Below are 26,098 nucleotides of genomic sequence, written 5' to 3'. Positions count from 1 at the left end.
TGGCTCAGTTCTTAAGTGTCTGCCTTCGGCTCAGGTCATGATCCCAGGGACCTGAGGATTGAGCCCTGAATCGGGCTCCCTGCTTGGCAGGAAGCCTGCTTCTCCCACTCCCACTGTCCCTGCTTGAGTTCCCTCTCTGGCTGTCTCTTTCTGTCAAAAAAATTAAAATCTTAAAAAAAAAAAAAAGAAGGAAGGAAAGAAAGAAAAAGAAAGAAAAGGAAAGAAAAAGAAGAGTGAACAAATGAATCCAACAGAAAGAAAAAGTTAGAAAATGCTCAAGTGCACATGGGACAGGTGCTAAATGGTAGAGAATGTTGGAGTAAGCCTCTGGTGAGCATGTGCTGAAGATGGGACATGTGCTCAAGATGGCCCTTCTTGGAGAAGACAGCAGAGATGGTGGGAACTTGAACCTGGATATAGTGACTCCATTAGAAAATGACCACTTCCTGAAAGATGAATGAAAGGAGTTTTGAAGAAATGGATTGAAACAGCTGAGTTAAATACTTATTTAAAATCTCTCAAAGAAAAAAAAAACCCAAATGTCCACTAAATTAAATAGAGAAAAGAATTGATGCATTGAAAGATCATATTAGAAGTCTCCAAATGAGTGTCATTGCATTTAGAAAAAAACACTGAAAGGGAGAGGTCAAAGCTCTGGCAGAAATTTCTTTCTGAGTTGCACCAAGAAAAAGAAATGGGGGCACCTGGGTGGCTTAGTCGTTATGCGTCTGTCTTCAGCTCAGGTCATGATCCCAGGACTGGGGTCGAGCCCTGCATTGGACTACTTGCTCAGCGGGAAGCCTGCTTCTCCTTCTCCCACTCCCCCTGCTTGTGTTCCTTCTCTTGCTGTCTCTCTCTCTGTCAAATAAATAAATAAAATCTTCAAAAAAACAAAACAAACAAAAAAAAAACAAAACAAAAAAAAAGAAAAAGAAATGAATTTTCACCAAATGACCAATGTGGAGAGAATTTACCCTGCGAAGATAGAGGAGAATCTTTTAAAAGCAGATGTGAAGATCACCCATGTGTGTGAAGAGTGAACACCTATAAAATAGAAACAAAAATTCTTCCAGAAAAATTCAAGAAAACTTCTGATTTATCGAAGTTAATTTCCCCATGAAAGAAAGGCTCATACTAATGGTTGTTGAGAGCTCTGTTGGCTGAGATCAAACCTTGATAATTTAAGAAGAGAAAATACATGCATTGAGAAATTTTGGGGGAAATCTTTATGTTCCTCACATTCCAAATGAGATATTTGGAGAGGTCTGAGACCACTAGGGAATCCTCTGGATGACCAGGTTCCTTAGGAAGAAGAACCATCTGTGATGTTGTGGAGATCCAGGATCCCATGTCGTATATGGACCAGATGCCAGTCCCGTTGGGTCAGGATCCCAGAAAAAGGGTCCCTCCAATCAGGCCAATTCCATCGACACAGATCCCCCTACAGGAGCAAGACACAGCTTGACCTTGTGTTCCTCACACTGACAGATGCTCAGGATCTTTTGTAATTCAACATCCCACCTGAACTGGGAGCATCTGGCCCACGCAATTTCTCTCTCATCCTCCTGTCAGGGATGGGCTGTTGCAGAGGGGACAGAGGGAAATTCTTGAGAAGTAGGTCTCCCTATTTTTCCCTCATTCTGGAAAGTGAGGCTGAAGGTCCTCAGGAATCCCTTCTCCCCTCCTCCTAGGGCCTTCTGACCCAGCACATTCTCTGCTGGCAACAGGAAGTGCCTATGCCAAGGCTAGACTCAGTCTCTTGTCTACGTAGCCTGAAAACAATGAATCACCTTCTGAAATGAACCACTTTCCAGGAGTCTACTTCTGAAGGCCCAAGCCTACAGCAGGTTACTTTTTTTCACTCTATGACAGTAAATTAGATTTTTTTTTCTTTTACGTGATTATACAGTGACTCAAATGGGAACTTGATAGGATTATAAATTTTTAGGATAATGTTTTACGACTATATTTCAAATGTGATCTTGAAAATTAATTGCATAGTTAGTAGTCCAGTATTTTTGTTTTTATTAATAAGTTCAGTAAAATAAATCAGAAACACATGAAGTTTTATCTTCTAAAATAAACTTCTTTTGGGGCACCTGGGTGGCTCAGTTGGTTGGGCGTCAGACTCTTGGTTTCAGCTCAGGTCATGATCTTGGGGTCATGTGATCTCACCTGCCTAAGGTTCCCTGCTCAGTTAGAATCTGCTTGAGATTTCGCCCCTCCCTCCCTCTCCTCCTCTGCTCCTTCCCTGGTTTGTGCGCATGTGCTCGCATGCGCACTCTCTTTCTCTCAAATAAATAAATAAAATCTTTAAATAAAATAAAATTTTTTCCTCTTTTGGTTTTATTGTTTACTTGATTAAACAATAACTCAAATGGAAAGTTATTCTTAGATAGGTTTTCTAGATAGGTATAATTCTTAGGTTTTGTAAATGCACACTACATAAGGTGTGAACCTTGTTGGGGCGCTTGTGTGGCTCAGTTGGTTAAGCGTCTGACTCCTGATGTTGACTCAGTTCATGATCTCAGGGTTGTGTGATTGAGCCCCACATCTGGCTTGTACTGGGCAGTGAGCCTGCTCAAGATTCTCTCTCCCCCCCTTCCATTTGCCCCCACCCTTCCAAAAAACAAAAGGCATGAATCTTGTTAGTAAACTATTTCCATCTTCTTTGATTTCTAGATAATGTATCATAGTTTGTATTGCTATTTAACAAGTGTCCTCTTTTGATCCAGAAACAGCATTTTTTGGTCTCTCATAAAATGATTTTGAATTTTCTCTCATTCACCTTCTCTGCTCTGTGTTAAGTGATTATACAATTGCTTAGATATAAGCTCAATAGTATTATAATTCAAAGGATGGTGTTTTGTAAATGTAGTTTATTTAAAAATGACTTTCACAAGTGAATTTTTTCCTTCTATTTCCAGATGATGTTAGGATAATAATTCAGTTGTTTCTGTTTAAAAAGCCCCCCATAACATGTACTCTTATAACAGTGGTCACAACCAGAGACATTTGAAACTCAAAGTTTATTTCTGTATACCAAAGACTGAATTTACTCTAGTTATAAGACTGATATGTCTAAGTAAATTTTTATTTCAAAAATGAGGTAATTTCAAATATTAATTATTAGCAAAGTAGAAAAAGATAGTAATTCTCTTTATAAGACTGATATTTTAAAATAAATTTTGATCTTTAAAAGCAGTGGAACAAGCAAAAACTGATGAATGATAAATAAATTATTGATGTGAGTTTTTCCTTATATTCTCTGAGGACTTGAATGTGTGGTATGTAAAAAGCCTAGGGATATAATATATTGCTTTCTTACCCCTAACTATAACCTCCTCAACAAGAACCCCTAAAGGTAGTGCTGAAATGGATACCCAGAAGCTCCTGAGAGCTAATTGTACACACCTGTTCCCATTAGCTCCACAGCAGTAACTTAAACTTGGCCTTGGTGGGAGTATTTGCACCACAACACAGGCACACACTAGCTTCCAGACAGAGCTCCCTGGAATAATCAAGCCTCATCCCCAAGAGTCAGTTTACCGACATATCCCCGGCCCTAGGGCAGTAATTCTTAACCTCCCCTGTGTGTCAGGATCACAAATGCCCCGGGTCCTCTCCCCAGAGACCATGTTTCGGTGGGTCTGGGGTGATACCTAGACATCCAACTTTTCGAAAGCTTTCTAAATGATTTAAATGTGTAGCTAAGGTTCAGAACCACTGCATGTAAATACTTTCAATCAGACTTTGATCTGTTTATTGTGGAAGAGACTTTTAGATGTCACCTTAATAATTATTTAAGGAAAAACACATCGACCTCATCAAGTTCTGAGTTCTTATCTTCTGGGACTTCTCTCCCCCCGCCCCCCCAGGCAGTAAGCAACAGTATGTGAAAAAGATTACAGACTGTCTTGCACAGAGCTACAGGCTTTTTCACAGCTGGAAATCCCTCCTGAGTATATTTGGGTGTTACTAGGTCTCCTTACCATGGGATACCTAATAATGATCACAGAATGCTCTCTTTATGTTGGATGCTCCTTTTGACATAGGTCTCTGGCACTAACTCATTTTAAATAAGTGGTGACTATTTTTTTCATAAGATTTTTAAACCTAGGCAAAATAAAAGGTTTTAATTATCATTCAGTTCTTTATTTAGAGCTTTGCTGAGTAAACGTAGAGTAACAGTATGTTTGAAATTTATATGAAGCATAGGGGTTAAGACCTGGGTATTTGGTGTGGTAGTCAGACAATGGCTTTGCCACAGCTCCATCAAAGACACATAATGGAATTATGTGGGTTTCTCTATATGCATGCCTGGGCTCCTAGCATCCTCCACTGTGCTTAGTCATTGAGTGGTACTTCTCTGTAATAGGCTAGCTATATCTTTCCGTGCTTGTTCTGTGTACAGATCTGCAGGGTATGGAGCCAACCACAAATTCATTAATGTAATTTACTAATTTTTAAGAAGATTCACATTATTTATCTTTGACAACAGTGTGCCAGATTGCAGTCCAGTCCAGTATAAGGCCCAATGTGTTAACGTAGGACATCAAGCTCTCTAGAGAGAACCTTTGAGAAGGCACTGAGGAAAACGTGAGCCTTTGGAAAGACCAGCAAGATTCACTCCAGCAACATTCCAGCCACAAAGACTAGTTAACTACTCAGAAAAGGATCACAGAGCTATGACCACTGAAGAGTGTCATGTGCTTTATATTAATTTGTTATTAAAATCGACAAGTTCAGTGATTCAAATATCATTGCACTCGATGAAAAGGCATTTTCCCCTCTGAATATTTTGATATAGTAAATGAAATTGTTCCCGTTCATCTATTCTCTGATTCAGTAAATCTTTAGTATGTGTCTTTAAAGAGCTCACAGAGGGAGAAGGTAATCTCTAGACATAAATTACATTAAAATGTTTCAAGTGCGAGATGGCTGGTTCAGTTGATGGAACTCTTTTTTTAGGATTTATTTACTTGAGAGAGAGAGAAAGTGAGAGAGAGAGCAAGAACAGGGGAGAGGGGCTAAGAGAGAGGGAGAAAGGGTCTTTAAGCAGACTCCATTCTGAGCACAGAGCCAGCTGATGTGGGGCTCAATCCCATGACCTGAGTTCACAACCTGAGCTGAAACCAAGAGTTAAACACTTAACGGACTTTGCCACCCAGGCACCCAAAGGAACATGTGACTTTTGATCTCGGGGCTGTGAGTTCAAGCCCCATGTTGGGTATAAGAGATTACTTAAAAATAAAATCTTAAAAAAAAAATAAAATTGGGGTGCCTGGATGACCACTCGGTTAAGCATCTGACTTTGGCTCAGGTCATGACCTCAGGGTCCTGGGATAGAGCCCCTCTTTGGGCTCTGTGCTCAGCAGGGAGTCTGCTTGTCTCTCTCCTTCTGCCCCTCCCCCTCCCCCACTCAGGCTCTCTGTCTCAAATGAATAAATAAAATCTTAAAAAAAAATAAAATAAAAAATAAAATAAAATGTCTGAAGTTTAATAGCAAAAGTGGAACAAAGTACCATGAGATCATATGTGATGGGGATGAGTAATTTTATTTACTTTTAGGGAAGAAGTCATAAGGGCGATGATATTGTGGTAGGTGGATAACATGTTTGTGTGAACTATGGTGCTTGCCTCTTCTCTGGACGGCTTGAGAACTACCCATATATAAGAACAATGGTGGAAACATAAAAAATGAAAATTACCAATTTCATTCATTTTGTGGTTTGTGCAGCTTTTTGAAGGAAGGCAGGCTTAGCCAATAATTTTGGAGCTTGGAAAACATTTTTTTCTGTGATGTTCCAACAGGGCTTCTATTATCAGAGCACAGCTTCCTTCTCAACACAGGAAATTGGGAATCAGATATGACAATATCCAGAATAACACATATGTGAAAACATATTGAGGACATTTTTGAGACATATTTAGTGAACTTAAGAACAGGACTGTTACCACACATATTAATCACACATGGATTTTATTCAGAGTGGAGCTTTAGAGCCTTGCTGAGACTAGAAATGTAAAAAAAGACAATGCATGCTGCCCTGTGAAAATAGCCTCTGAGTAGCAGAGAATGAAGGAAATGACTCACAAGGGGAGAGGGTTCAAACCTACACTCAGGATGCAGAGGCTTGAGTGATTGTACATATGGATCGAAGGGAGTCTCACCAAGAGGAGTCTTGTCTTCAGCTAGGGATGCCTGTCAAAGTCAAGCTGTTTGGTAAGAAAGTCAAGAAACATGGGAGGTATAGTAGAGGAGAGAAGGAAAGCATACAGAAAGCTAGAGAGGTGTAGCAACGGCAAAAGCAACATATGGCAAAAGCCATGGGAGCCATGAAGCCTTAAGGAGCATGTAGTCAGGGTGTGGAAATGTTGGCTCTGGAGTAGCTCTGAACAAGGAGGAACAATCAGATGCCCCTTCCTTTTATAAGGTCATCACTATACCACTTTGAAGGCACACTTTGGCTTTGTTGAGGGGAGGGACATCTAGAAAAAGGACAAAACAGGCTCAATTTACTTTTTAAAAAAAATTATTTGAGAGTGAGCATGAGAGAAAGAGATCATGAGCAGGGGAGAGGGGCAGAGGGAGAAGCCGACTCGTTGCCAAGCAGGGAGCCCAATGCGGGACTTGATCCCAGGACCCTGGGATCATGACCTGAGCCGAAGGCAGATGATTAACCAACTGAACCACCCAGGTGCCCCAATTTACTTTAATAATACATGTATATATTACTTTTCAGATCTTGCTGAAGGTGTCTTGCTGAAGGTACGCACACTCACAAATTACACATAGCTTCACAGTCTCAGAAAGGGGCAAGAGGAGAGGTGTGGTGAGAAATCAGTGGGATTCTGTTAGAGCAACAGTAAACTGTAGAGTGGTGGGACAGAATGCACACGGTGGGCAGTCAAAAGAAGCCCAACCACTGTACACGTTTCCAAGGAAAATCTAGTTCGAGTACACTACTTAATTGATAAAACAAATGATTTTTGCAAGGAAATGCTGGTAACAGCTCTGTACTTTGGTATTTCAAAACAAGGCTAGGCATTAAAAGCATAGCTATACTTGGTAGAGAATGTCAGCAAATCTTAAAACTGCAGAATAAGTTAGTGGCTTTTTAAAGGAACTCAATTCTGAGCAAAATCTATCCCCTGGACGATGTTAGCAAGCTGATGTAACTAGGTTATTTTAGCCAGGCTGTCTCTCCTCTGCTGTAGCAGGTGCCCGTGAATTAGGTATATAGAACTTAGGGAGAATAAGGACAGACTGGCTAGTTTTATGCAGACAGTCTCCCTCAAATTAAATTTCAGTGGTTGGAAAATGTAATTTTCTTAAAGATTTCAAAGAATACAAACATATTCATTAATGAAGATTCTATTCCCACTGATTTATATCTACTGCTGATATCATGAGTTTGATTATTCTGAGAGCATGGTAAAACAAAATTATTTTATAACAGTCTATTGTAGAGCTTGCTCCCAAAGAAACAGGTTAGTGTCTCCACCTACCCATTTTATTTCCTATACAACCTCCCCAGATATATATATATATATATATATATATATATATATATATATATATATATATGGTGTGAATGAAGATGTTTCCAGCTACTTTCCTATAAAATAAATGACTTAAATAGTTGTAGCATTGATTATCTTATGTAACAAGACTCAAGGATTGGGTAAGTCAGAGGTGCAATGATGACATCAAGGATGCGGGTTACTTCCACCTTACTGCTTGGCCATTCTCTTCTGCTCTCTTCAGCTAACAACCCTCATGGTCCCCAAGATAGCAATTGCAGTTCCAGACACTAAACACAGACACAGTGACATCTAGCAGCACATGAGGGACTATTTCTTTTTGTATGTTTCTGTCTCGCATTGTTGGTAAATATGGTTCTACTTAGGAAAGTAATGCATTGCAACAGAAAATGAATATCTTCCTTTAAGGGTAAGAAAAGCCTTTTGCAGAAGTATATCAGTCGATTTCCCATTGCATTTTGTGAGCTAGATTTGCATCACGCACCCATGCCTGAACCAGTCGTTGACAAGGAGATTGGGACCACACTGATGACCTCAGAGCATGGTCTCTCAACCTCGGCACTGTCGGCATTTTGAGAGACATAATTCTCTGTTGTGGGGCAGCTGAATGTACCTTAGAGGCTGTTGAGCAGCATCACTGGTCTTTCCCTACTGGTGCCAATAGCACTTCTCCCAAGATGCGAGCATCAGCAGTTGTCCAGACAGTGCTGAATGCACCCTGGGGAACAAAGTCAATCAACCACCCCATTGAGAACCACTGGCTTAGATCAATCATAATTCACTCCAAGGGTTAGGCTCCCCTCCCCTGAAGCACAAAGAAGGCCCGAGATCAGGATCCTGTTAACAAGGAAGAAAAAGGGAATTGCTATTTGAGAGGTAGTTAGTGGGCAGGGTCACCCCCCCTTTTCTTTCTTGCCATTTTTCAACAAACAGATCAGGGACTTATTGGAAATATGAAAGCTATAAGAATGAGTTACCTGGTATTACCCAAAGAATGCTAGTTCCTATCTAATTGCCAAGTGGATAATACAAATATTCTTACATCCAATTGGTAATCTAGAAAATATAACCAAGGCTAATGTGCGTTGAAGCACCCAAATCATGACTGGTAGGTTGGTTGGGCTCGTAGGGCTCTGGTGTCCCTACTTTTGGTCCTGCTCTTGCAGCACAACCTTAGATTCTCCCTTAACTCGGGTCCTGTTTATAATGTGTAAGACTTTCTACTCTTGTCGTTTTTGTCACCCATTGGTGTTGAACACTTGCATCCTGGATTAAATCATTTGGTGAGAAAAAGTATGAAGTTTTTACTAATTCAACGGCCATCTATTGAGTAGCTTTCATCAGGCATGGGTACTATGAAGGAAAGTGACATGGCTGAAATATTACATTGGAGACTAGAGAAAAAGCTCTCTGAGGAAGTAACATTTCAGCCAAGAAAAGGGGGTGAATGGAGAGAGATTGAGGGAGGGAACATGTCTGATTATATAACGGCTGTAGTAAGGAGTTCCGATTTTATGCTAAGATCAGGAAAAAGAACTGATGGACTTGGGGATGGCGTGTGTGTGTGTGTGTGTGTGTGTGTGTGTGTGTGTGTTGAACTGCTTTCCTTTTGTCTGTTGTGTTTTGTACTTGGAACGTAGTATAATTCTAATTCTCGGCTGAGTTTAATTTCTTCTGTGCTATAACAATTTGTGGGATATGTAAACCTTCATTCTCCTTTTGTGATTTTTCCCCCTTTCCGTTTCTTAAGGCAGCATTGTTACTTGGCTTTCAGTGTCTCAAGCACAGCTTAGACCTCCTGGTTCTCTAAGAAGCCCCAGCCTCTAGCTTTAGACCTAATGTTCCCACATGAGTGGCTTTCAGGCTATAGGTCTTTGACCTTATCTGGACCATTGTTTTTGGTATTACTCCACTGGCTATGGAGAGAACATCTCTTGGGGAAAATCCACTAGGAAAATTCTTCCAGGAGCAGTGAGATCCCTCTATTTTTTCTGCCCCACTTTCAAAAACATCTTCCATCTCCCATAACTGCAGGAATTAAACCACTCTTAATATAGATCACTGCTGCCCTTGCAGAAAAGTATTTCTAGGATTTAAAGGAGATCATTGAACCATTACTTATTGAGTAACTTCTAAGTGTCAGACACTGGGCTTGGCAGTAGGATATAGTAATGAATAAAGTCTAGTCTCCATTATTTTGAAGCTGCCCCTCTGCAGGAGGTTAAATAAATACATAAATACATAAATAAATAACTGGTGTAATTAATGTTACAAAATTTTGTGAAAGGATGGCTAGGGGAGTCCTGGTTTGAAGAGGCTCTACCCACCTCCTCATGTCACCCCAAAGGAAAATAAAATCTAAGTAAAAACTAGACTTGTTAGGCAAATGCTTCCCTAGCTTACCTCCTTCCTCCTCCCAAGACCCTCCTGAATATAAATTCTGGTGCTTCCAGTGCTCTGTGGAGACTTTAAGCCAGTATCTAAGATTGCGTCAGGGCTAACCAGTAGCAGAGAGGGGAGAGGAACCTTCTAGGCTGAGGGATGAGTAGATGGAACAGAGATTGCCCGACTTGATAGAGGAGCTAACAGAATGCTTTCCTTGTTTCCTGCTGCAATGCAGTACTTGGATCCTGTGGACTACAGAGAGATTTTACGTAGAGGAACAGCAGGAATGTACACTGTTGCTTATGTACAGATTTCTAGTAAAAAGTAAAACATTAAGAAGGGACTTAGAAACCATTATGGCCAGGTATCCAATCTACCCAAATGTTAATTATGATGATCAGAATGTGAAGAATTGGGGGGGGTTGCCTATTTTATATGCATCGGGAAGTGGGATACACATAGAAATTGCTGTGGACCATTGGGTTGGTGTTGTAGAAACCATCATCTGAAATGTCAAGTGGCACTGAAAACAATGGGAGCTTCTAAGAGCTCTAGCACAGGGAAAGAACTTGGGACCTTGATTGGGTTTTGCCATGGCATTTCACTGGAGGAGGCTGTCACTCCTCACCCTGCATTTCTTTTACTTCCTTTATAAGCATGCGGGTCACCATAAAGTTAGTTCATCTAAAGGATGAAGAGTTTGGGGGTGTGGAGGAAGATGAGATGGTATTTTTCCTTTGGAGGTGGGAGTGAGCTTACTAATGAGTGGAAGGTTCTTAGTTTTGTTTGTTGTTTTCTGAGCAGAGAGGAGTGATGAAACCAAATCTATACAAACAGGCCCATTTCATTTAATGTTTGCTGGTTTGAGGTAATTAAGTTTTAATCTTTTTTTTTTTTTTAAAGATTTTATTTATTTGACAGAGATAGCCAGCGAGAGAGGGAACACAAGCAGGGGGAGTGGGAGAGGAAGAAGCAGGCCCACAGCGGAGGAGCCCGATGCGGGGCTCGATCCCACAACGCCGGGATCACGCCCTGAGCCGAAGGCAGACACCCAACCACTGTGCCACCCAGGCGCCCCTTAAGTTTTAATCTTTGATGGAATGACCGAAGTTGTATATGACCTATATTTAGGACTTTCCTGCTGCTGTGCCATCTCAGGTCATCTTAATCTTGTTCCTCTTTTCAGCTCCTTATCAGTCCTGTGGCCTCACTGTGCCACACTGACACCTTTTTTGGGGAGCTCCCTCCTGAGAGCCTGTCACAGGGTCTGTGGCCTGACCACTGCACTGGCTCTGGTAGCTTTGTTTTTTTTTTTTTTTTGATCTTTCCTATTGTGTAAATGGAGAAATAGACTCAAAGGAGCAACTTGCCTAAAATGATTTCACTGCCTCTTCACCTAATCTTATTTCTCCCAAACTAGTGATATTCAAAGCGTGGCCCACTGGCCAGCTTATGATGAGTCTGTGATAAGAACAGAAATTAAGAAGGGGTGCCTTGGTGGCTCAGTTGGTTAAATGTCCAGCTCTTGATCTCAGCTCAGGTATTGATCTCAGGGTCACGAGTTCCAGCCCCACGTTGGCTCCATGCTGGGTACGGAGACTACTTAAAAAAAAATTCAGGGCGCCTGGGTGCCTCACTTGGTTGGTTGAGTGTCTGCCTTCCACTCAGGTCATGATCCCAGAGTCCTGGGATCAAGCCCCATATCAAGCTCCCTGCTGAGGGGGAACCTGCTTCTCCCTCTCCTCCCCGCTTGTGCTCTCTCTTGCTATCTCTGTGCCTCTCTAATAAATATAATCTTTAAAAAAATTTTTTAAAAATCTTTGAAGAACAGAAATTGAGAGTAAGAGTTTTAGAAATTTTATGAGTAATTTTATGTGTGCTGAGTTTAATAGTAAAGAATTTGGGCTTTTATTTTGTCTTTTTTAATTTTTTCTTTTTTCTTTTTCTTTTTTTTTAAAGATTTATTTATTTGACAGAGATAGAGACAGCCAGCGAGAGAGGGAACACAAGCAGGGGGAGTGGGAGAGGAAGAAGCAGGCTCATAGCGGAGGAGCCTGATGTGGGGCTCAATCCCATAACGCCGGGATCACGCCCTGAGCCGAAGGCAGACGCCCAACCGCTGTGCCACCCAGGCGCCCCTAATTTTCATTTTTCTAATAGTTTTGTGGTTTTATCATATTTTACAAAACAATCAGTTCACAATGTATTGAGAGAAAAAACAAACTGGTCCTTAACCACAGACAGTTTGAGAAACACTGAATTAGACCACAGAGACTCTAATAGGACTTTTGAAAATGAAGATGTGCTATCCACATGCAAACCATTGTCATTTTAGTTTAATGATATCTCTGTTATGCTTTGTAGTTTCAATGTCTTTAACTGATCTGAAATTCCCCCAAACGATACAGTGACATGGTAAAAATGCTGGAGTCTTTGCTAAGTTTGTCTCTATGACACCTACAATCCTGGCCAAATGTTTTAAGTCTTCGAGCCCCAGCCTCCTCATCTGTAATAACAACAGTACTCACCTCAGAGAGTTGTTCTTCTGATTAAATGAAAGAATGTATGTAATACACAGAATAGTGTCTTGATCAAACATTGTAAATGCAATAAATGTTGGATATTAATGAGCTGCAGTAACACTGTTATAAAATGGAGATCATACTTATCTACCAGGAGAAAAGTACAGATTAACATGTTATAATTACCCGTTAAACGTTTATGCAGTATCAAGTACAAGACCTTTTGGTGGATACTAGGATATAATCTTTGTCCTCTAGCAGTTTAGAATCTAGCAGAGGATATTAAATACACACATGGAAGATGTGTGTGGAGTAAAATCAAGGCCATTGGAGGAAAAAATGAGGTAGATCAATTTTCTTGATTCCTCCAAGGAAGCAAGAGGTTTTAAAGAGGACAGTGTTTGAGATGAACCTGAAAGGATGGATTGACATTTTAGAACTTTGAAAGAAATATGACACAGAGAAGTTTCAAATGATCATGATACATTAAGCTAATATTGATCAGATATTAAATCAGACATGCTGTTTGATGTCAATATGTACAGTATGATTCCGTCCCCAATTTTTATTAAAATTATTTATATAAAGGCCTAGATGGAGAAATTAAATGATTATTTCTTGGTGGTGAGATTATATTATTTTATATATTATATATTATTTATAAATATGTATTTTACCAGAGTAGTTTTATAATTGGACAAAACTGCTTTTTATTTTTTCTTTTATTTTTTACAAAACTACTTTTTAAAGGGCTGGCTCAAATCAAAGCTGCTAATTTAAGTATAACTTGGTACAACCTTTAAAAAATCATTTTCACAGTTTTACTAGTAACTATAAATGTGTGGATACACTTTTACCTAATGATTCCATTTCTGGGTATTTATCTTAAAAAATCTACATTCATGAATGTCCTGTGATTTCTTTGTAATGGCAAAGAGAGAAGGGAATAAGTTGTGTCCAAGAATAGAGAATTAAGTAAATTTTCCATGTCCACTTAATATAATTTTATTCAGCTGTTAAAATGCTGATGAAGCTTAGGTGAAATATGAAAAATACTTAAACGTGAAAATACAGGACCCCAAAACTGTGTGCACTCTATGATAACAACATTGTAAAAGAAATATGCACAGGACAAAAAAAATTTAAGAAAATACACTAGATGCTGAGAGTGGCCGTGTTTGTGTGAAGGAATTTTTCTTTATTGTGCTCATGTTCTACGATGCAGTTAAAATTATTTTTACAATGAAAGCGATTATTTTAAAGCCTGGGTATAAAAAGTTTCCTCACTGGCACTCTGATTTGAAAATACTAAATTTAAAAAGTATTAAAAACCTATTCTATATATTCCTTAAGTTTCTACAGACCACATTTTGAGAAAAGTTTAACTCTGTGCGGTAGTCCTGCCATGATTTGCATAAAAACGAATGACAGAAGGGATTCTCTCCTCTTACAAATGAGAACTCTGAAATCCAGCCTTCCAAGCTGGTAGCAGAACCAAAATTGGAACCCAAGTCTACGAGGATATCTAATAGTATCTAATACCGTTCGTAGCTCCAGATCCACCTATGAGTGCTAATAAACTGGTCGTGTCTGCTGACTGAACAAACATTGGCGTCGCTACCCTTCTGGCTGGCCTGCGGGTTTGATTCCTTTCGCTACAGCTCGTCCTCGAGAGCCTTCGCTCTTCTCCACCACTTGGGGGCCCGCAATACTTCACCGTTTTTAAGTCCCTCACTCTTTCCGTCCCCAGCGTCCGAAGTATCGCAGAACGCCCGGCAGGAGTCGCTGCAACCCCCTCTGGTACCGCGGCCCCTCCCCTGGCCAACCGTCGATTGGGCCGGCGCGTGACGTCACGCCGTTTTAGCCAAACAAATGGGTTTCGGGGCGAGCGTTGGGTTCCGCCGCGCCGCGCTGGGCGCTCGGTCCGCCTCAGCGGTGGGGAGCGAGCCAGGCCTCCCGCCGCTGCCGCCGCCGCCGCCGCATCGGGGTGTGCAGCCCCGGCCGGGGCAGGAGCGCAGGTGGGTTGGGGCCGCGGTGGGGCGTGGCGTGAGGGCAGCGCGGTCGGGGTCCTGCGGCGGCGGCCACGGTGGCCGCTCCCCGCCCCCTCCCGCCGTCTGCCTGCGCTCCCGGGGCGCGGGGAGGGTGGGGGCGGGGGCGCCGCTCGCGGCGCGCTCTGCGCGTCTGGGACAGGGGTCCGGTGGCCCGCGCCTCCTCCCGGGCGGCCTCAGCCGGCGCACTGGCCAGGCGCGGAGCGCCCCCGCGGGCCACGGAAGGTCGAGCGGGCCGGGCCGGGTCCCCAGTCTGGGCTGAAGCTAAGGAGATCACGGATAGGCCGTGAGGAGGCACTGGACCGGCTCTCTCAACCTCCGTGACCCGCGGCCGGCGAGGAAGTCGGACTCTGGGTGGGGGTCGCCTCGCCTGGTCGCGCCCGCCTGGGCTCGGCCACCGTGTCCTTTCCGCCCCAGCACAGGTGAGCTGACGCCTGCCCTTAAGCTTTCTCGGGGGCTGGCCAGGACAGGGGATCGGAAGCTTCTCTCGCCTCGGGGCAGGCGCAAGTCGACTGCGGTCGGCCCCAGTCAGCGATGAGGTCATAGTGCTCTGGGTCCTCGTGTCTGTGACGTCAGGGGTTTCCAAGAGATGGGCTGTGATGTCACAGCAGGCCCCCGGCTAGGACCTTGGCGCGCGGAAGGGCGGGGAAGACCAGGAGGGGAGAAAAAGGAAGTTCAGTCTTCTGCCGACGACTGGAATCACAGCGGATTTGAATCGAAAGCGGTTCAGTACCAGCATTTTACAGTTGTAATAGTTGTCAAGTTCTTTAACATTTCAAGCAAGCATTGTTAGTACAGTTCAATATAAGACTTTTGATTTAGAAAAATCTAAGTCTGGAGGTTTGGGGGGGGATTGAGTGTTTAATGTAAATGCCTTTCAGGAAGGTGAACTCCTAGTTTGATGGTTTTTTTTTTTTTTAAGATTTTATTTATTTATTCGACAGAGAGAGACAGCCAGCGAGAGAGGGAACACAAGCAGGGGGAGTGGGAGAGGAAGAAGCAGGCTCATAGCGGAGGAGCCTGATGTGGGGCTCGGTCCCACAACGCCGGGATCACGCCCTGAGCCGAAGGCAGACGCTTAACCGCTGTGCCACCCAGGCGCCCCTAGTTTGATGGTTTGTGATTGCAATTGCTGAAGAAATAGAACCGGTTAGAGTACTGATAATTCAATTTGTCTTACTCTTTTTTGCTACACAGTCTTGAAATTATATACGGTATTTGCTTGTTTGCATTTTTGTTAGAGAGTGGCTAGGAAGAGGGAGAGCAGATCATGAACTTTTTCTGTTGTGGAGGGGCGGGAAGGGAGGTTTGAATTAATCCAACATTCTTTTTAAATAATAATTACCTGACGATTTAATTTATCTAGGTTGTCTTTGTCCTGCGCTATCATGGATAATTAAGGGTTTCCTATGGCTATAACTTATCAGCAAGCCGTTTTCTTGCTTTCCTACTAAGACTGGGCTATGACAATAACATATCCCAAGACAACTTGTCTGGACAAGTAAGAAATTTTGTGTGTATTGCTTTCAAATATGAAACTGACAGAATTTCATTTAAGTGCCTTGTCTCTGAATACTGTTTTTCTTCCAGAGCTTTCAAACGAGATCAGGCCAGACCAGAAAATAAGCTAGTCACTTGCCATTACTGACCCTTTTCAGGTATTTCAGCATATCGATATAATTTCTTCCTCTTTATAGGATCATTTAAATAGAATCTAGTTTGAAAGGTAGCTGCCTTAAAATTAAAGCGTTATTACAATTTAGGGTTTTCAGCGGATGCTTGGGTAGAACTCCTCAGTCCTTCCTTATTGACCTTGATTTGTAATGGTAGTTTTTTGTTGTTAATACTTACTGTTCTCCATTTGCTCTTTAAGAGTGATTGATAAGGGATTGTCTCTCTGGATTTTACACCAACATGCTGGTGGAAGTTATGCTGTGTACATTAACAGGAAATGAAAGCAAAAATTACCCTCATTAAATACTGTTGGATTTGACTGAAGTTCACAAAAGGAGGCTTTCTTGTAAATCTCATTTTGATCCTCACTCGCCATACCTTGGAAATTTGACAGCATTGTGTGTACTACTGAGAGTTATTTTTTTCTTTTAAGAAATTAGGAATTATATGTTAACAGTGTTGATCGAAGACCCTGAAGACAAAATTTGAGCCTTTGGATCCTCAAGACTGATAGAGTTAAGGTAAAACTGCTGGTAGTGAGGGTGTTAACCTACTCTAAGATGAAAGGATCATGGCAAGATACTATGTAATGAAATTGAAGGAAGTTCAGAAGGACACTTTGCTTGTGTCTTTTTCCAAGTAACCTTTCTGGGGCAGGCTATGTAGCTCTGTGTAAATTAAGTGTACTTGTATATATGGGAAGGGATGAAAGTCAAGTTAAATGTAAATTGAAAGACATATAAATGATGATAATAAAATAGCCCCTCTCTGGCAGTGCTGTTTTCCCTCTTTCGTGTTTAGTAGTTATAACTTTTTTTTTCCTAATGGAAAATGAGATAATAGGTGGAGAATAATGTCTTTAGTGCATTCTGATGTGATCGTGGAGCAATGACAGGTATAAAAAAGCCAGCTTATGTATAGAGTTGTATAACTATTCTGAAACATTTTTGCAGCTTGTTTCTACCTTTGGCAGGATGTTTTTCTACCCAGGCCTTGAATTTGGGTCTAGGAAGTAGCTTTTACTTTTTATAAATGGGAATTTATTTGAAATCGGATTTATTATTTTAAAATGTTTTGTTATCTTACTCGGTTACTGCATTTGAAAGGACTAAGTCATTCATTCATTTGTGACTATGGCATCTTTTGGACAGGTAAAGCAAATATGAAGAATGAAAGTGCTGTATTTTGTGAATTTTCCAAATTCTTTGGATATGTTTATTGGATCAATTCTTTTAACACATAGAATTTAAATTCATATGCAAAATTCCTACTTTATTTTTTGAACTTAAATTTATGCTCAGTTTAGTTTGGACAGTTGTGATAATCTAGTAAGCCGTAATCTCGTTTTAATATTTGTTGGGGGAGGACATACTAATCATTAGAGACATCATTTAGTGTTACCTTCCAAAATTTGCAGCTGTTTAGAACCAGATACTTGAGGGACACTACTATGGTATAATGAATGCCTTCCTTGTTAAGTCATGTGTGACAAAGGCAAAATTCAGCAAGTGCATAATCTACAGTCCTTGGGAAGCAACAACAAGAAAGAGCAGATTAACTCCAAATGCATTTAGGTTATCTGGAAATTGAATTCCTGTCATTCTTTATCTTTGTATAATTTAACTTCTTTTTTTTTGACGTTTATGGTATTCTGAAGCTGATGTACTATATTATGTAGGACATTACTAATGGTTAATATGTAGGTGTTTCTTAACATTAGCTGAGAGAGTTTATCAACCTACCATTTCCAACTCCATCTTCTGGTTAGCTCTCCACAGAGGAGACTCCAGATCTTCTCCTTTTAAGTATTCAACTTCGGAATTTTAGCACATACATTTCCTACTGTCAGGACAATGTAGGTATAAATATGAAACTAATAAGCATTAATATGTGTGATTAAATATTATTATAAGGCATGGGTTTCATTCATCCAACAAACATTTTTTGAGTACCTCTATACCAAGTGTTCAGCCAGGGACTGTGACATGGAGATGAATTGTCCTTGCTGCAAGGATCCTTGACCTTTGTTTTAATATTCCCTTGCCATGGAGGGCCATGGGTTTGAGGAGCCAGAATTGGACCAAGAGGACGAACCATTTATGTGATGCCAAGATTGGCCAGAGGTCTCATCTTAAGGTCAGTTTAAGGAGGTATTTAGAAACTCAGGTGAAAAGAATGGGGAATGGATTATTATACAGGCAAAGGGTCTAGACTCCACAAATATTGATTATTCTAAAATGAATGGAGCTTAGTGAGTGAGCACTTTCTTTGAGTCAAGAACAAGAGCACAAGGCCAGAAATAGTCTGTGTAGGCAGTGTAAAATTAGAGCTAGAGCGAAGAGGTAGAATCCAGACATCCCACCCTGAGGCATGTATGTACGTTCTTTCTTCTCTAAGGCCGTTCCTTTTATTTTTTTTAAAGATTTTATTTATTTATTCGACAGAGATAGAGACAGTCAGTGAGAGAGGGAACACAAGCAGGGGGAGTGGGAGAGGAAGAAGCAGGCTCATAGCGGAGGAGCCCGATGTGGGGCTCGATCCCATAACGCCAGGATCACGCCCTGAGCCGAAGGCAGACGCTTAACCGCTGTGCCACCCAGGCGCCCCTGTTCCTTTTATTTTTTAATTGTTTTCATTCCTTTTCTTGACAAACCTGCAAAATACGTGAGCCTCTCACAGCCTTCATTTCCACTTTATTTTTTTAAAGATCTTATTTATTAGAGCAAGCGAGAGAGCACAAGCAGGGGGAGTGGCAGGGGGAAAGGGAGAAGCAGGCTCCCCACTGAGCAGGGAGCCCCACGCAGGGCTTTATCCCAGGACCCTGGGATCATGACCTGAGCCGAAGGCAGACACTTAATGACTGAACCACCTAGGCGTCCCTTCCCTGACATTTTATTATGAAAAATTTTAACACAGAAAAGAATTGTTGCAAGAACTGTTTGTTGAACAATTGAATATATAAGTACCAACAAACCTAGGTTCTGTAATTTGTAATTCGGACTTTGCCATATGTACTTACCTGTCCATCCATCCTACCCTCCTCTCTCTCCCTGTATCCTTTCATCAATCCATCTTCTATTTAGTTGTATTTTTACCCCCAAATACTTCAGTGTGCCCATCATGAACTATTTGTTTACTTGTTTTTTGTTTTGTTTTTTTAAGGGAGAGAGAGTGCACAAGCTGGGGAGGGGGTTGCAGGCAGAGGAAGAGAGTGAGAATCTTAAGCCCCACACAGGGTTTGATCTCAGGACCCCAAGATCATGACCTGAGCTCAAATCAAGAGTCGGACACTTAACTGACTGAGCCACCCAGGTGCCCCAGTTTACTTGTTTTTAAGGTAAAATTTATATACAGTAAAATGTACAAATCTTATGTACCCTTAGTTTGAGTTCATACATCTTTGTAACCTATAACCCTGTCAAGATATTAAACATTACTATCACTAGAGAAAATTCCTTCATGTACCTTCCAAGTCAATTTGATTAACTTTTTAATCTGCAGTCTTCAGTTTCTTCTGAAACTACCTGTTCAAAGGTCCTAGTTTGTTAGCATATTTGAGTAGCATCGTGGTAGGTGTTCAGAATATAAAGAAATGAAGAACATAGCTTCTATTTTCTTTAAGCTTATAATTCATTTTGGGTTTTAGTTAGGTGTTGGTGTCTGAAAAGAGATAAGTAAATGTTATTTGAATTCAGAGGAGGCATCTGGGACTGCCAGAGAAAGCTTCCTAGGTATGGGTCTTGAATTGGGCCTCTATTTTAGAATCCAGGGAAGAGTTGAGTTTTGGTTTGTTTTTTATTTAAATAAACTGTATGATTTGAAGTTAGAAGTTATTATATTAAAGAACAGTAGTAGACAAGTGTGGTTGGGACCCAGTTTTGGAATGAGTATAAACATTTTATACCCAGTGATAATTTTTGAAGAAGGAAGTAATGTAAAAAAAAAAACCAAACAAACAGATTAGGGGCGCCTGGGGGCTCACTTGGTTAAGTGTCTGCCTTCAGCTCAGGTCTGATCCCAGAATTCTGGGATCTAGTCCTGAGTAGGGCTCCCTGCTCAGTGGGGAGTCTCCTTCTCCCTCTGCCCTCCCCCCCCCCCCCCACTCATGCGCCCTTTCTCTCTCTCTTTCTCAATTGAATAAATAAAAATCTTTTGAAAAACTGATTAAATTCTTGTTTGTTATCTCTGGTATTTAATTGTGTAGATGACTTCTTCATTTTTTTGAGTTCTCTCCTTTCTTGGTTCTTTGCCTATCTGGTTTCTCAGCTATGCTGGCATTTCTTTCTCTTCCAGATTTAAACTATTGAAAGCTTTGTCTTGACTCTTTATTGTGCTCTTTGTTATCTGACCCTTAGCTGTTAGGGCTTCTCAATTATAATTCTTTCCAGGTCATGGCTACATCTGTATTCTTTAGCTGTTAACCCTTGTTAGGTTTCTAACTGCTAATAGGATGCTGCTTTTTGTATGACCCTGTTTACTTTGTACTTGTTCAAGAGTCTGTAGCAAGAGCATTTAAATACTTGTAGCAAATAGGATTTAAGAAAGAAAGATGTACCTTTGGGCTGAGTGAACAGACTAGGTAGAGCTTGTAGGAATAAACCCCGGAATGACACTGCAGAATTTGCCTGCTAAGGGAGCTACTGCCATTGGGGACCATGTTGTTGAATCAGAAAGCTGCTGCCATCATACTTGACAGAAGTTTAACTTCCTACAAAAAAAAGGTGGTTTAACTTCCTTGGGCAGAACTATCATTACGTGTTATTTTTTTGCCCTGCATATCTTATGCAGGTATGTCTGCTTAGCTGCACTTAGGTCAAATGTGAAACCTTAGTTTCAAGGGCAACTGGAAAATGTAGTTTTTAGTTGTTCAGTCTCTATAAAACAGGAAGTCTATGTGAGAATGGATTGGAGTAAGTACCGAGTGACACTCAGTTTGTGAAAAACTAAACTCATTTTCCCCAGATTCCCTCAGTGTATTATAAAAGTCAAGTTTTTTATAATTTTGCTGTTTCTGTGCAAGACCATAGGTTTTGTCCTAGTTTCCTGAGATAGAAACTATTGAAATCAATTGTATCATTTCGATTTTTATATTCTGGGTATAACAGAAAACCAACTCAAATTTACTAGCTCACAATATTGGAAAGTCCAAAGGCAAAGCTTGGTACACTTGTACTATGTGATCAGAATCTCATCTTTCTTTCTTTTTCCTTTTTTTAATGAGCTCTGCTTCTGATGTGTCTGTCCCTTTGGGGTCCCAGGATGTTCGTCAGCAGCTCAGGCTCTAGGTCCTCATGCCCTCAGATCCAGACGGGAGGGATGAGTGCTTCAGAAGAAGCTGTAGGGCAGGGCTCTTGACCTTTGTTCCTTCCTCCACTCCTTCGGCAGTCTGAAGCCTGTAGGAGTCCTTTCCTCGGTTATTTATTTATTTTATTATTATTTTTTAAAAAACGGTTAAGAGTAACAGTATTCACCAGTGGCCCTCAAGGCTGGCCAACCTCATCCCACCTCGTGGAGGGGTGGGGCACCAGTGGCCTCCCACTCATCCTACACCTCTCATGTTCCTTCACCATGCCAGACTAGAGTCAAGCTCAACAGGGTCATCTTTCCATGTTCCCTTGGCTCTGGTTTTGCCGGATAGTAGGTTGGGACAGTGGAGATCTTATTCCTGTGCATCACTAATTAGATGACGAGGAATTTGGCTTCCTTAAGAGAGTCATAGTTACTCCCACGATTTACCCAGGCTTCATTGAATTTCTTCACTTTGACATTTAGAGCACTGACCAGAAATCATGTCAATACCCGCCAAGGGCCTTCGCAATTATTTTAAATAAAGTACATAGGTCTAGCAAAGAGCAGCTATATTAAAATACTGTTATTAAAATGTTTTTTAAAAATTGTAAGATAGTATGTGCTTCTTTGTTATAATAAGATTTAGTATGGTTCTAATAATTTCCGAGTAGTGGTGAATATTGTCACTATTTGTAGGTGTCTGCAACCAGTGATAATGTGATAGGAAACTATCTGTGACTTCTGCTGGTGATAAAGTGACTGGTATTACTAATATTGAGGTCTGTTGACTAGATTCACAAAAGAAGGACATGCTAAATTTCTTTTAAGTTCAGTGAAGTTAAAGATGTCTTTCACCCCCTCATCTGAGCTTATAGACACCCTGATTTCTATACTTAAACGTTTTGGGGGATCTTTGCACTTCAGCTTAAGAAGTATAGGTAGGAGAGAGTCTCTCTTCCCAGGGGCCCCAGCAAATGTTTTGCGTATCTCATTGACTTTGGGTTAAATTGACATTTCTGAACCAATGAGTAAGGCCAGATAAGATTTGGTAACTGGTTTAGCCAGCCTGGGCCTACCCCTGGAGCTGAGGTTGGGGTCATTGCTACCTAAACAGCATGGTGGCTTAGCTTTTTTTTCCTGAGGGAAATTTGGGGGCTACTGGATGCTGAGCCCATCTACTAGCAAATAGTAGATGTCCATTATGTCATCCCCTCTCCTTTGCTTCCATAGTCGACCAGTCATTAAATTTTAGTGAATCTTTCAGTTGGATTTGTCTTTCCCTTGATCAGTGTCTCTGCTAATATCCTAAGCCTCCAGTATGGAGCATATGGGATGGTCCATTGGGTTGCAAAAAGAAAAGTATTAGAACTTCTAGTTATTTTTTACATCCTTTTAGTATTTATTTTTGTGTTTCTTTTACACGGTATATAAAATACAGAAGTTTGGTAGTACATGCATATATGTAAAATTTAGAAAAATATACATTTATGTTGGGTGCATGTTAAAATTCTTCAAATCATGGGAGTGGGAGTGTCAGAAAAGTTAAGCTAACCATAGAGCAGTGCTATTCAGTAGAAATATAATGTGAGCCATACGTAATTTAAAATTTTCTAGATTACCACATTAAAAATGGTGAAAAGAAACAGCTGAAAATAATTTTAATAATGTTATTTAACATAATAAATCCCAAACAGCATGATTTCAACACGTAGTCAATATAAAAAATTACTGAGATAGTTTACATGTAATATAAATGTAATATAGATGTAAATATCATCTCTGTTAAGACAAGTGATATTTCAGATGCTCAAAAACGAGATGTGGCTAGTGCCTTCTGTATTGGATAGCACAGAGTTAGACCAATGATCATTCTGGGTTTAGATTTCTGTAATTGTCGCTGTAGTTTTCATAAATCCGTTATTTACTCTCTTCAGTCTTTTTGTACACTTGTTGGGTTAATTGAACAAAAATCCCACTGGGATTTTACTTTCCTGAATCACATTTAAAAGTAGCTTTTAAGACTTTTCATAAGGTGGTTCATCCCATCTTTCTTCCTCCCATGTTTCTGGGCCTGCCTGCAACAAACCTGGGGTTCAGTTAGGTAGTTTCCCCAGCTGTGCCTTCCTTTTCCATTTCTGCAGATGTAATCATCCATTATGAGGAGCCTGTTCCCATAAAATCTCCTTGGACTCTCCAGTCCCTCTCTATAATCTATTTCCGGAGCTCCCACTGTGTATATTGAGTACTCAGCCTCACCTTAGCACTTCATCATTTACCATTGTTCATTGTTATTGTTTCATAAATGTTATTAGTCTTATCTCCCTTACTAAATGCTAAGCTTCATATCATATGTCTCCAAATTGTAGATACATAGTTAAAGGCTTAGCTTTTTCCCTCCTCGTCTTTTTTTTAAGTTTATTTATTTATATCTCCACCCAATGTAGGGCTCGAGCCCATAACCCTGAGATCAAGAGTCGGATGTTCCTCTGAGCCAGCCAGGTGCCCCTTTTCCCCCTCATCTTTAAGGGGGGATTTAAATTTGTACCTTTAAATTTTTTGAAATTGTTTGCTTCTCTGCTGGTTAACTTGGACACCTTCTAGCAAATTCAGTTGTAGGAGTTTGTGTAATGAAGTATTCATTTGGTTCTTGAAAATGAAAGAATTTAATTTTGTTTATAAAGTAGTCTACTTGAAGCTGTAGGATCACTCTTAGTACTACAGTAGGGAATTATTGATTAGCTGGAGTTTCCGAAGATGAAATTTGGGTTTGATAAGGAAGTCTCAAAGGACACATTTGCTCTATTGTCCAGGAGCCAAGAGTGGCAAACTTGTTTCCTAAGTAGGCCAAGAGATTTTATTTCAAGTTCAGTCATCAGGATTATTCTCTGGAGGTTTGTGGTACTTTCTGCACACTAGTCACTTTAGCCCTAGGGGATAGGTTTCTCTAGTTCAGGCAGTAGTTGAAGAGCTCTACCGTCCATTACAATGTTTTAGCTCATTTGGAATACTACAAAAAGGATGACGAAAATGGATCCTGAAAAAAGTCTGAAGAAGATCATATATAGCTTTATGTTTTATGAATCCTCTCTTTCATTTGATATTTTCTTTGCTGTGTTATATTTAACATGTTATATGGTTATCTTGGTAAAATAGCTATATACCAACATTTTTAACTTGTGGAATTTCAAGGCCTCCTTGTTTACTATTTACTAAAAAAAGTGCAGTATGGTTTAGATGCCAGGCATTATGTTAAGTGCATTAGTTAACGTCTGTCACTTTTTCTTTTAGCACTATTTTACAGATCTATATACTCTTTGGCAAATAGCAGTCTTTTTTAAAAAAGATTTTATTTATTTATTTATTTATTTATTTATTTATTTATTTATTTATTTACCTATCTATCTATCTACCTACCTACCTACCTACCTGAGAGAGAGAGAGTACAAGCAGGGGAGCATCAGGCAGAGGGAGAAGCAGGCTCCCCACTGAGCAAGGAGCTTGGGATCAGGACCTGAGCCAAAGGCAGATGCTTAACCAGCTGACCCACCCAGGTGTCCCTGGCAAATAGCAGTCTTTAAGAATATATTCTTTTGTCTTATTATTTAACACCTTGTGGGTTTTCCTCTCTTTTTGGCAAATATCATTAAGTAAAATTGTTTTTGTTTGGGTATTTATTTATTAAAATATATTAACTTCTGGAAAGTTCACTTTTTTTTTTAATTAGCAAGAGGTTATAAGTTTTCTTCAAATTAAAACATAACTTTACATTCAAGTTGCATATATTTGTAAGACTGTAGTATAAAATATTTTTACACTTGAAAATTACGGTTATGAAACATTTTAGAGCTACTGATTTTTTAAAAAAAATTGATGGTCTTGAAATTTAAGTGAAAACTTAAGCCATGTTAGTAACTGTTTTATATCTGAATTGAAAAAATGAATTATTTTCTCTCTTCTTTATTTGGTCTAGGTGCTTAGCTTTTGCATTACAGATTTTTTCGATAACCCAAAATATTATTGAGTATAGTACCAAAAAAATTAATGTGATTCTTACTGTAGTTTCTACCTTGTTTTGTGAATCTACCTTGTGTATCCTGTTTAAATTTTAATTATCCCCTTTTAGTAGAGAATGAGGAGTTGTAAAGCTTTTAAGAATTGTTGCATTATGAATATCTCGTGGATTTCCTCTTCTTTTAAGGGACAGAAAAACAAGGACAGCATGCTTCTTTAATAGATATAATTAATTTTGAAGATTAAAATCTGCTTGCCAATTCATGTTTTGGACTACTTAAATATTATGATTTTATGTTATTAAAGGTCTGTTTGGGTGCCCCCCCAGTGTTTCTAAGGATTTCTTTTACCGAACAATTGTTGCATTTTTCTCTTGTTTAAAGGCTGTAGTTTAAATACATGTTGCCTCTTGACCACAGTAATCTAATTCAGTGGGAATTCCTTTAAAAGTCTTAATTGGTTTCTTGTGTAAATCCCTTAAGGACTAGTCTGACAATTACTAATCTTTGTTTTCTGTAGCATCAGGTAAAAATTTGTAACATTGTTTATACTGAGAAAAAGTGCAAATTTTAGAAGTGTTGAGATAAGAAAACCAGGGAAGGTCAGTTTGATAAATTTCTC

General features: G+C 40.1%; 1 protein-coding gene across 5 annotated transcripts in view; it reads left to right on the top strand.

The window, feature by feature from the left end:
* Positions 1-26,098, top strand: part of FBXO34 (F-box protein 34) — a 134,048-nt gene that overhangs the window by 35,953 nt on the left and 71,997 nt on the right. The window contains exon 1 of one of the 5 annotated variants that reach the window (XM_045810314.2): positions 14,328-14,473. The exons of 1 other annotated variant lie outside the window; for it this stretch is intronic. In XM_045810314.2, coding sequence (XP_045666270.2) covers positions 14,328-14,473 — 146 coding nt within the window. Of the gene's footprint in view, positions 1-14,327; positions 14,474-14,638; positions 14,926-15,994; positions 16,162-26,098 lie in introns of those variants that run through there. 3 more of the 5 variants (XM_045810315.2, XM_045810317.2, XM_087855961.1) reach the window with 3 other exon arrangements.

The sequence above is a fragment of the Ursus americanus genome, chromosome 26, assembly GCF_024610735.1.
Source record: "Ursus americanus isolate L20-20 chromosome 26, mUrsAme1.1.p, whole genome shotgun sequence".
Classification (NCBI taxonomy): Eukaryota; Metazoa; Chordata; class Mammalia; order Carnivora; family Ursidae; genus Ursus; species Ursus americanus.
This window is presented reverse-complemented; position numbering and strand designations above follow the sequence as displayed.